The 13,120-nt window shown below is 35.7% G+C and overlaps 1 protein-coding gene across 3 annotated transcripts in view; it reads right to left on the bottom strand.

Moving 5' to 3' along the window:
* LOC145688202 (putative imidazolonepropionase) overlaps positions 1–13,120 on the bottom strand; it is a 135,258-nt gene that overhangs the window by 870 nt on the left and 121,268 nt on the right. Inside the window, exon 7 of one of the 3 annotated variants that reach the window (XM_081762083.1) lies at positions 2,905–3,065. The exons of 1 other annotated variant lie outside the window; for it this stretch is intronic. In XM_081762083.1, coding sequence (XP_081618209.1) covers positions 2,905–3,065 — 161 coding nt within the window. Of the gene's footprint in view, positions 1–2,904; positions 3,066–11,056; positions 11,192–13,120 lie in introns of those variants that run through there. One more of the 3 variants, XM_081762084.1, reaches the window with a different exon arrangement.

Raw genomic sequence — 13,120 nt, 5'->3', positions numbered from 1 at the left:
CTAGAGAAATAAATATATTTGTATGTATACTGTGTGCACTGTTTATTGCACCTTATAGTAATGCTTTCAGATCTCCTGAGTTGGGGTAAAAACGATTTGCTTTATTACTACAAACACAGACATAAAAATGAATATTTACAATAGTCAACAACACACTTGTATTGCTCTCTGTAAATTAGAAACGTGTATAAAAATAGAATGTACTTCCAACGTATATTTTTTTTAAACGTACAGTATATGTATATCTTAATACATATATATAATATTCTCCAAGATTTTTCGTTTTGTTCATGAAATGGTTATCAATATTTGTTATCAAATGTTATGTTATGTTATCAAACATAATTTGTGCGTCGTGCTACGTCACTTTACTTGCATGGGCCAAGGGAAACGGAGGTTCATGAAATTTGCTGTACCAATGGTGTGGAGAGAACCCACCAACCATCTGGATGATTGTTATTTTTGTCTCACAGTAGTTAAGGGACATTCTAAAAAAAGCAAATACACGATAAGTTATCCCAACGTTAAATCCGCAATTAGACCTATTCCGCACGGGGATAACTTCCACTTCCCGAGCCCCCTACCAACTGGGAAGAGATATGGCCAAAAGACTCTGATGATGATCATGACCTTGATGAACCATCGACATCAACATGTACATCCAAGGATCCAACGTTCATCCCTGACTGTGTTCGCGAGCCACATTTCATCCGGCAATGTGAACTTAATGACCTAGTCCGTGATTTGCACCTGACAAAACAAGAGGCGGAACTTCTGGGATCAAGGCTCCAGCAGTGGAACTTATTGGATGCAGAAACGAACATATCAGTGTACAGGAAAAGGCATGTTCAATTTTCAAGCTATTTCTCAATGCAAGATAATGTGTGCGTATGTACGGATATAAATGGGTTGATGGCGGAGCTAGGAATTCCTTACGTTCCAGAAGAATGGAGGTTATTTATCGACGCGTCAAAGGTCAGCCTTAAAGCTGTCCTTTTACATAATGGAAATAAAAAACCTTCTATACCACTTGCGCACTCAGTGAAGATTAAGGAATCCTATGACACCATGATTTGCTAAATCTTATAAATTACAAGGACCATTGTTGGCAAATATGTTGTGATCTCAAGGTAGTTGGTATTTTATTAGGACTGCAGTGCGGTTACACGAAGTACCAATGTTTTTTATGTTTATGGGATAGCCGAGCTGATGACAAACATTATGAAGTGAAAGAATGGGAACCTAGAGTGAATTACGTACCTGGAGAATGCAACGTCAAATACGCTCCTTTGGTAGATCCTAGTAAGATATTACTACCGCCACTTCATATCAAGTTAGGACTTATGAAAAACTTTGTCAAAGCCATGGACACATCTGGTGAAGGTTTCAAGTATTTGCGAGATAAGTTCCCTAACCTGAGTGATGCTAAGATTTCAGCGGGAGTGTTTATTGGTCCCCAAATTAGGAAATTAATGCTTGATGATAGCTTTGACAGCAAGTTAAACAGTGCTGAGCTGGACAGCATTTAAGTGTGTTGTGCGCAACTTTCTGGGCAATAACAAAGCTGAGAGTTACACAGAAATCGTACAGGACATGATACAGAAATACAAAGAGTTGGGTTGTAGGATGTCTTTAAAAATCCACTTTTTGCACTCCCACCTCAGCTTCTTTCCTGCTAACCTAGGTGCTCTCAGCGACGAACAGGGGGAAAGATTCCACCAAGATATAATGGCAATGGAGAAAAGGTACCAGGGACGATGGGATCCTTCAATGATGGGGGACTATTGTTGGGGTCTTGTTAGAGAATGCAACATTTCTTACAAAAGAAGGAAGTAGTGTACGTTTTTGTAACCCAATGGAAGTTTCATATATTGTGATAGTTTTGATTGTCTTTTCATGACCTTTTGGTACATTTGTATTATTGTTTATTGTAAATTGTCACACTTGTAAATTATATTGTATTATATTTTATATATGTGTTTGTGGTAATAAAGCAAAACGTTTTACCTCAACTTAAGAGATCTGAAAGCATTATTATAAGGTGCAATAAACAGTACACACAGTATACATACAAACATATTTATTTCTCTAGAAAGAATAAAGCGATTATTACGAAACTTGGAGGGTTTGTTAAATATGAATCAAAGTATACTTAGGTATAATTTCTATGTTAGCATATGCAAGGGGACAAGATCTTGGGGTGTAAAATAAACGAAAAGGGAAATTTTTGAGGGATTTTCCCGAAAATCCCTCTGTTACGGGAAAATCGTACGTGATGGAGAAAAACCGAGTGCATATTCGAATTCAGCGCAAAAAGTTCCTTTAAGAACAGGTATTTCCTTTTATGTAACAAAACCTTTGTTAACTAGTGTATTTAAATATTGACAGCAATACTCTTTCTATTCATATGGTGTAGTTTATATACATTCAAAATTATTTTGTTTCCTTATACAAATTAATGATAGATTGTGCGCAGTAGGCTACATGCTGAAATATGTGTGCGTATGGTCATTTGTATTTTCTCCAATTACAAATAATTACTTCAACTATGCTATGAACTTACACTTCGATCCCCAGTGGAGATAGATCTGTCATCACGTTATGGTGGAAATTATTCCGTGTTAATTTGTACTTACTGACAAAATAGTTCTTTCCAAATTAGCTTCGAATTGTTTAAATTTTGTAATTAAAAATCCATCACCGTTAAATGATTGGGGCTCCTTTCTTTGATGCTTGAAATTCGTGTTCAATTTCCAATGAAGTTCCATTATAATCTGGAGCCCATGCTGATGTCCAACCACCCAACTTCAAATTTTTGGAAACGATTCTATTTTAGGTATGTAATTTAACATTCAAAACTGCAACCGCAAATTTTCCTTAGATTTTTTTTTTTAAAATACGTACCTAGGTGCGTCAATGATAACTAAATCTCCAATTTTTCCAACTTCAATAGAACCATGAGTAGTGGATCGTTCGAGAGATGCAGCTGCATTTAAAGTGGACGCAATCAATGCTTCTGGGAGACTCATTCCGAGTGTAACACAAGCCAAGTTCATTACTAGTGGCTTGATTGGTAGAATATAAAAATAAGAAAACTTAGTATCATAAATCTTGTATGAGAAAAAGGGCAAGTTTTTGTATTATTATTTATACATTTGTAGCTTGGAAATGAGTCTAAATATATTTCGTAAATTAATTACTTGGGTGTGTTCACAACAGCTATGCTGTGTGTTTTTTCTTACGTGTCAAGTTTCAATAAGTCTGGAAGCTTATTCCTGAAATGTATATACATAAGATACAAATAAAGATTAATCTGTGAGCAGAGTAAGAAATGGCTATTACAGAAATTAAACGGGTCATATATCAAATCAGAATAAACTACGTACGCGACTATGACTTCATTGTGACGTACAGAATATAAGTATAACGAAGTTCACTGTGATGTACAGAACATAATCTAAATGTCACAGGGTAGTTGATAATTTCAAATTGAAATTCGATCATGACCACGAGGGGAGCAGAGCACGAGGGAAACATGACTCAACCAACAATTTTCTGTCATATCTAAGCTTGCCACTGGCTAGTGTTACACCGTAGGGCCGTAAATATTGATGCTAGTTTGATTAAGACAGGCCTATATCGTAGACAATTTCTGACAGTGTTCCCGGAAATTTTATTTTACACAGTTCGCAGCGCTAGTGACGTATTATATCAAAGTTTTTCTTTTACGATGTTAAATGTAGTTTGGGTACATTACAATATTAAAACTTATTACAGACCTTTCAGAACATCACCATAAAATTTGCTGTTGTGTGTAATTATCTGTATATTCTGATATAATAGCTCACCTTTAGTTTGTTATTACGTTACTGCTTTGTATTAGGTAGCAACGCTGAGTGGCAAGTTGTAACAGTTCTGAGTTTTAGGTAAATATATATGCAACCACAAACTTACTTTAGTCTTACATTCGCAAGCAAAAAGGAGTAAATTTGGATGAAAATCCTATGCAGTACTATTATGTTGTAAAATAATAATAATAATAATAATAATAATAATAATAATAATAATAATAATAATAATAATAATAATAATAATAATAATTTCCTTGACTGAAAGGTATAAAATTCATATTCGTATAATTGATAGTTCTTTGCACTAGATGGATTACGATAAATTACATTTTTTCTATCAAATTAAACCAAACCAAGCCAATCATAGTGTGTAGATAAACAATAATTTGCGTATGTAAAATGTAGCACGTCCCCTCGAATATTTAAAAGCTAATGACTCTAGTGGTCATGACATTCCTAATTACGAGTGTTGATTATTTTGAACCAGGTTCCTGTGGATACAATAGAATGATAGGTCTAGCATTCGTTTGAAGTATTAAAGTAAGACATTCGCTGAAAAGGGGTCATAGTTACTTATTTTGTCGACACCATTACTCTATTGTGTCCTTTTCTTGCGGATATAACCAATACTGCTACTACTAATTTTATCATTATTTAAGGGAACTCGCTTTCTCAATTGGTCTATTGTTTTATATTGTAAATTGGTTATATTATTAGCTCTTGAATTTTGTTTATTAAGCTGCTTATGTCAGCTGTCTTGACATATAAATTATTTGCTTTGATTAATCAAAATATTCTAGTAATTTAGCTGGTTGCTCCGCACCCCCTTTATTCATGACACTAGCGTATTTGTTTATGTGTTCTTTGTAACGCCCGCTTACTTAATATATTTGTTTATTAGCGGAATCTGCTTGGAATTCCTTTGTTTTGTTTGAGATCATTCTCTATGTCTCTGAGAACGCAACTGGCTACATTACGGTTAGTGATACTATTATAATGTGTACTTAACTCCCAATGGATAAGTAAGTTGGAGTATTGGCCTAGAAGGTATATCTAAGTATCTTCTAATTGTCAGCTTATGTATGACTTGTGCCGGGGTCCGATAATTTATTACGCCACTATTGATTGTTTTGTATTTCAAAGATCAAGTGCATATGTCACACCGCTTCTTTATACGTCCAGTCTCTCTGGTGGGATTCCTAGTAAATTAATCATAAATCCATGTCTTTAGATTTGTCATATTTGGTCAGCCTTCGCGACCTGGTGGGCAGTTGCCAAGTTGACGAAGTGATTATTCATAAGAGCTATTTTCTCGTAACGCAAGTGATAGTAGCAATGTATTAAAAAGTTAAACTGAAATTTCCTACCAGTAGACCACAATCGAGCTCACCGCCCCCCCCCCCCTTAGGGTTCACCGTAGCCACTACAATACGTATATAAAAACTAATGTATAGAGTTTTGTCCCTCAAATCCTCCTAGACTGCTAGACCGATTTTGATTATGTTTGGCACATAACTGACAATAGCGCAATTTATATTTTTATCATGTTATTTTAATTAAAATTCGTATGCGAAGGGAGGAGCTGGGGAGCAAAATTTATACGAAACTTCAGTATATCAAAATAATCTCATCTTAGGAACTTGAAACTTGGTATATAAAATATTCATTACAATAATAGGAACTGTGACTCTGAAAATCCCATTTTTAATGGAGTTAGGAGCATCTTTTATAAACAGGGTGTCCATAAAAATCGTTGCCACCCCGTGTATCTTCGTATTTTTGCGTTTTGTCATATACACAGTCGTTTTGAAGATGCATGGGGTGGCAAAGGATTGAATGGACACCCTGTATATAAATTAATGTAACAATCTTTGACCATCAACTCCTCCTGGACCGCTGGATCAATTTGGTTAGGGGAGACCGGGGCACATTTACCAACTTTTTTTTTTAATTGCGTGTGTGGTATTTTATCTGCAACCTATTTAGAGGTAAGCATGATATCATTATATTCCTTATACCTTTATGAACGAAGTGGAACAGGTATTTTTTCACAAAATGAATATTGAGTTTCACTACCAATGGTTAAGTGTGATCATGTGACGTTGGAAAATGTGCCCAGTATGCGGGGCAAGTTGGCCAACTTACTAAAACTGTACAGGGCAAGTGTTCCAACTACTTCACATGCTAAAACAGGTAATAATGTACCTTTCAATGTACCTTTTGTTTATTGCTTGGACAGTATACAGAAGTGAGATTATGGTAGGCCTAATAGACAAGTTAACCAAAGTCATCATTGTCGGAATCGCAATGAACGCAAAAAAAAGTCTCCTTTTGTAAAGTTTTCTTGTGCCCAGTTGTGGCATTTTGTGCTCCTCACCCACGTTTTTTTTTTTTTTTTTTTGCCTGAGAGTTGGAGAAAGGTTCAAAGCAATAAATGCATAAACAATCTTCATCATCTTCATCAATCGAATTAAAATTTGTTACACAATAAACTATGTAGTCAATGGCAAGCACATATTCAGTAATTTTTTGGTGGGAGGGATAGGGCCACAGCACCTTCGATATTTCGAGGGGGTTGTTTGGACGTCATTTTTGCAAAAAAAAAAAAAAAAAAGTGTCAGCATAGAATTACATTTGCTATTTTTATACCCCGCCTGGCTGCGTGGTGGTCAAAAGCTACGTATTTTGTACCATACATAGTTATTTCGGAGATTTTTCTACACAGTAGGCCCTACTTACATTTGTTATAGTCCTAATACAACTAAAGAAACTGACTGAGACCGGAAAAAGTTTGGAATATGTGCCCCGTATATTTTTGGTAAACCTGCCCCATCGCCATTTTTGAACTTCAACATAACCTTGACGAGTAATGGTGTATATAATTTGCAAAATAAACACATCATTATGTAAAGGAAGAATACCATCTTTAGTACATGCAATGTCAAAGCAGTACGTTTAACACTAGTACATGTATTTTAAGTTTTAATGTAGACCTGATACTTTACTCATTTTCGAAAAAATGATTTCACAAGATCTCCTGCCTACGTCAACACAGCTATTCAACTGAAACTAGCGTAGATAGCGTGCCAAGCATTGCTGTTTCAGCCAGTCCACCCGCAGGAGCGATCTACCTGATCCTTTCAGAACTAAAGCCAGTTGGGAAACGTGCCCCTATAGAAAACTGCCCCGATCTCCCCTACTTCTGGTACACACCATATCTAACTTGTGTTTTTGTTATGTTATTTTGATTAAGGAGCGTATCCTAAGGGAGGATCGGGGGCACAAGAGTTATGCAAAAAAAATTGTATCTCACGATGTTCTCAACTTAGAAAGATGAATTTGGGGTTGCTTAGTAACGCAACCAATGTCACTGAAACCCAAGTTCAGCTCCATCGATTTGGGCTGGGAAATAAATAGTGACACCAGATGCCATTTAACTCCAAATTCATCTCCAATGCGTATTCAGAGGTCGGAGGGGGTTGAAATACTTTATTCTTCACGTACTTCAGCTAGTCGTTAAATAAATTAAATGTTTATATGAAATCCTTACGTCCCGCGGTTATGCCGGTTAGGCTAAAGGAGACGGTGATGATGAGTAATGAATGAAATGGTGGAATGAAGAAAGTGGGAGGAAACGGGAGAATCCCCATAAAACCCACGCACACGGTGTTTGTCCACCACAAAGTTCACTTGGCGGGGGCTGGGATCGAACCCGGGACCCCAACCAAAAATTAAATGTTTAATTGAATATCTTACATAATGCTAAAGAAAACATTAAAAATCTATACAAGGTTAACAATAAATGATATGTACACTTGTACAGCCAAGCGGATCCCAACTAGTGCTGTCGAAATCGGTTTTTGAAAAAACCGAAAACCGGTTTTCGAAAAAAGTGAAATTTCATAGAAACGAAATGTCGGTTTTGAAAACCGCTTTTGCGGTTTCGGTTTCGAAAATTTGCAGAGGGGAAAGAAGTTATTTTTTCTTAACATGTCTTAAAGTATAGGGAAATTCTTGATGAGTATACTTTTACAATTGGCAGAATATTAAAATAAGTTGCAATTTCTCACAAAGAGGCAGGGCTATCGTTATTGGGAAGTAAAAAGATACAGAATAAAATATGATCGGTGTTTCCTTCACGCATAAACTATTGCAGGTATCTGGGACTTGCGATAAGAAAGAAGTCAACACATGCAAAACCACAACATTTGCATTTGTCGGAGTGGTAACATATCAGCAATAAAATTGTGTATTGCGATCGAGATTTTCTTTCTTTTCTTTTCTTTTTTTAGAGAGAGGTAGATGGTGCTTTTTTGTTAACAAAAGAAAGAGTGGCAGTAGCCTATTATTTTTAAAAACAAGGAGAAAAAGTAATAATAATATAAAAGGTCATTTCATGAGTTGCATGTGTAGTGATCTTAAATAGGGATATGCCTTATTTTCTATTTAGCTTAGTGTTGGCTTATTACCCGATTTTAGCGGGTACCACCCGATTTTCAGATTCTATATTCGTACCCCGCTTAAACATATCTTAATAACGAAAAACCACTCGTATTTTGGGATTGGAGAAAAATCTAAGACGACTTAGTTGATAAACTGTTGGTATATTCAACGTTAATGTTCAATTAAAAGTTTTAGAAAGGTAATGAAAGTGTGTAAATTATAAAAGTGTTTGAAGTGTTACAGTTATTTTTTTTGTTTGTTATGAGAGTGAAGAAAATCATTTAGGATAAAATAATTTCTCCAGATGAACATTGATTTCATCTTCATTAAGATAGGTATTAAGTATTGTTTATCTATTACAATAAATAGAATATGTTCAGTTTCATTTTAATGGAATGTTTACATTAGTCTGTTTGTGAAAACCTAACATAGCAGTATGCATATTAGCTTGATTCGAAAGTATGAAATTCTGCTGGCTCTGCAGTAGTAGGGACCCCGTTATGGATCGCCAAGTCAGCAAAAATTTTCTCGATTCTGATTGGTTGATAGAGGTCACGTGATTTTAGGCCCCGCCCACGCGGGAAATTCAAATTTCCAGGTCACGTGGTATGACGTCATGAGTCACCCTGCGGGGAAATCCCTCACTTTGGATATCTGAAATTCGTTCCCTTTTACGGGTAAGACGAGTTCTTTGATACCTGATTCTGATTGGTTGATAGATGTCACGTGATCTTAGGTCCTGAGATATTTGAAATTCGTTCCCTTTTACGGGTAAGATGAATGCTTTGTTACCACGATGCTGATTGGTTGATAGAGGTCACGTGATCTTGGGCTCTGGGCTTTTTTAAAATTCGTTCCCTTTTACGGGTAAGATGAGTGGTTTGGTACCTTGAATTTGATTGGTTGATAGAGGTCACATGATCTTAGACCCTGGGATTTTTGAAATTTGGGTATCCTCTTTGACGAGTACTTTGGTACCTCGATTCTGATTGGTTGATAGAGATCACGTGATTTTAAGCTCTTGGATTTTTTAAAATTCGTTTCCTTTTACGGGTAAGATCAGTGCTTTGATACCTGATTCTGATTGGCTGGTAGAGGTCACGTGATCTTAGGCCCTGGGATTTTTTAAATTCGGTTGAGTTGAGTTGAGTTGATTTTAGTTTAGCGTCCCTTTCAGCAGCGAGGCTATATGAGACGTGGACCTACTGATTAACGTGGAATCCGAACCACATGAGCTCCCGCCGGGAATCGAACCCGGGTATCCCACGCCAAAGGCGCGTGCGCTAACCGCTTAGCCACGAAGGAGCTCTTTTGAAATTCGGGTATCCTCTTTGATGTGTACTTTGGTACCTCGATTCTGATTGGACGATAGAAGTAACATGATTTTAGACCCACCACACGGTGAACAGGTTACATGGTATAACGTTATGAGTCATCCTTGTGGGGAAATCCCTCACTCTGAATTTTTGAAAATCGTTTCATTTTATGGGTAAGATGAATGTTTTGGTACCTCAATTTTGATTGGAGGATAGAAATCACATGATCTTAACCCCAGCCCATGAGGAAAATTTAATTTTTTAGGTCACGTGATATGACGTCATGAGATGAGTCGATCCACCCTTGACCGGGATTTTAGAATTTTGTTCCCTCTTTATGGTTATCTTTTTTCTTACCATAAAGTTCCCATGGAGGGTTCAATCCCCCTCCTTAAATAACCCTTTTTGGTATCATGATATTGTACTGAAATTTAAATTAAATATTATCGTTCTCTTTGACAGATAAGATGATTACCAGTTTTCTTACCTTGATGGAGAGACAGCCAGCCTTATATGTAGATCATGTCATCTCTGAAAGAATACATTTATTTTAACAATGGTGAAAGAGGGGTCCATCCTTGTCGCTTGTAGATTTCATTGTTAGAACTCTTATAACATATTGTAGTGAGTTTAAGCGATTTTTAAACGCTCAGCGTTTTGTTGGTCAGTAAGCGCTTCATTAATGGAAACAGTGTTGCCAGATTTTTCTTACCTAAACTGCTCCGATTCTTTTTGGAACGGTTCCGCAGAGTCAAAGAATTTTAAAACTAAAATTCTTTCGAACTAAAAAAATTGAAACAAAAAATTTCAAAACTAAAATTTTTTCGAACTTAAAAAATTGAAACAAAATATTTTCGAACCAAAAAAATTGAAAAAAAAATCAAACAAAAACTTTCCAACAAAAAATTTTTGAACTAAAAAATTGAAAGAAAAGATTTAAAAACAAAAATTTTGAAACTAAAAAAATTCAAAACTAAAATTTTTTCGAACTAAAAAATTAAAAATATTTCGAAATAAAAAATTGAAACAAAAATTTTTCAAACTAAAGTATATTTTAAAATAAAAAATAAAAAAAAATCGAACTAAATTTTCAGATCAAAAATTTATCGAACTAAAAAAATTGAAACCAAAAATATTTTCGACCCCCCAAAAAAATTGAAAAAAAAATCGAACTAAACCAATTTTTAAAAACAAGTTTCGAACTAAAGATGTAAATCACATCAAAAAATTTTCAAATCAAACTTTTTTCTCGAACTAAATTTTAAAATTTTCGAACTAAAAATTAAAAATCAAATTTCAAAAACTAAATTTTCAAATCAATTTTCGAACAAAATATTTTCAAACTAATCATTTAAACCATATCTTGGATATACTTCCCACCTTAAATTTTCAAGATTACCATTATTTGAAAACAAGTGTTCGGGGTTTCAAGAAATAATAAAACATATTTTTGTCAACTTGTTGTATTTTAACGAAAGGTATGTGCTTTTCTCATACAATTTTATTCACACAATAAATATAGAATCTAGTTAATGAATATTTTGGACGTGTCATCATTTTTGAATCTTGTAGACGTATCCTCTAAAGGAAAAGAAGAAACAATAGATTACTTTATGAATTTCTTTTTTCCTGAACAATGAAAAACGAGTAAACATTGATAAGAGAGAAATAAAACTTACTCGTAAAAGATGGATGTGTGACACTCTCTTTTTAGTTCCATCTTCCCCCTCGGGTACGAGATGACTGCATTTCTTCCACTGATGGTGTTGGTGGTTTATGAACTCTTCTGGGTATTGCATTTTCTTTCTTGGTGTTGCTGCTTTACGGTCAAGGAGGAAAAAAAGAAAAGGAAAAAAGACTGTTACATTGGTGGCCTCTTTGGGTATTTACAGTTTTTTCTTCATCTTCTTTTTCCTGTTCCAACTTCCGTTTTTTAACGTACCCGTACGGAACCGTATCATAGGAATTGAGTTCTTTAAATCGACGTTTTGTGTACTGTATGCTGTATATTTTTCTTCTTTGCGAGTGACCATGGTATGGTTTTTGGTCCTACATATTTTGAGGGATGGTAATGGTGACTTGTCCACGGCACTGATTCGTAATCATTTCTTTTAGCGTATTGAAATTTAATTGCTGTCCTGGATTGTAATTTAAGGTAAATCCTTTAATTTTACATATGTAACTGGTGACGTTGGTGTCTGGATTATATATTTCTAAACTGTAATTTTTCGGCCCTCCACTAACAAATGACTTGATGTACGGTCGTTGTGCATAAGACTCCATCTCATCCGATAAGCATCCCAAATACGTGGAAGGTTCAATGGTTGGCTCCCCCGGCTTTTCTGTAAATATCACAGAATCCGTGTCGAAATATAAAACACGTTACTGCAACATTTCCAGGTACTTGTACAGTTCCAGACGTGTCTGACATGTTGTAAATGCGCCTGAAAGGACATTGGTGTTTCGATTTTGAACAGGCACATGTTCATTGTACCCCCAGAACGCATACAACATGGTATCATTGATGGGTACAATTTCATGGAGTTCAATGTCGGGGGAAGTGAGTTTTTCATAAAATTCTTCCGGCCGATCAATAATTGTGGTCTGGCTAAAGTTTGTACGCTGTGAGAGCTTGCCCCATAAAGAGTTAACACAAAGTTTAGATAAACTTCTTCGTGCAGGATTATTTTCAATTTTGGTCGGATCCAATGCAATACCTTCACGCTCCAGGACGGTTTGTATAAATTTTGTTTTGTCTTCTTCGGTGACACATGAACTTGGCCATCCAGAAGCTTCCATTTTCAATTTCTAAAACGTGTTGATGAATTCCGTGAACAAGCCACCTGTTTTCGTGATGGGGTCATATTGTTGAATGTCATAATCCCAAATTTCAAAGATTTCCACCGGTTGATATCCTAATTCTATTGCGTTTTGTATTTCATATGGTACCCATGTTCCAGCGAGGCATCGCTCCTGATCGTTGTGCGTACGCGTTGCTGTAGAGTCTGGGTTCATTTCTTCGGCACAAGCAGCACACAGTGGAAACAGTAGTTTCTTGTTGCATCGATATGGGAGGAGACCATGATAAAGATGGCGACTTGGCAATATCGTCATTTTGATCAGACCATTAACTTTATTTATTGATGGTATATTTTCATCACCCTGTAGATAAATTCTAGGATGACTTACAGGGTATTTAGCGCACTTATTTGTGAACGGATAATGCGAAACAATATCGAAATATTTTATTTTTTCTTCTGCTTTTTCGTCGACTTGATAGTACAATTTCACACAATTGGTCCTACCTCCAAAAAAGCTATCTCTTGGATTTAAGGGTCTCCGGTTCATGTATGGGTGGTTCTTGACATACGTCGCCATTGCTGGATTTTGTTTCAAGAACTGTTTAAATTCGCACTCCCACATTTCATGTACAATGTACCCCAATTCACGCAGTCTTTCATTTTTTTCGTTGCGTTCGTTCATAACGGAATTCCATGGAGTCTTCTGGAT

Source organism: Thermobia domestica, chromosome 6 (genome assembly GCF_964235325.1).
Source record: "Thermobia domestica chromosome 6, izTheDome1.hap1.1, whole genome shotgun sequence".
Classification (NCBI taxonomy): Eukaryota; Metazoa; Arthropoda; class Insecta; order Zygentoma; family Lepismatidae; genus Thermobia; species Thermobia domestica.
Note: the sequence above shows the minus strand (reverse complement) of the source record. Positions and strands in the feature narration are given on the sequence as shown.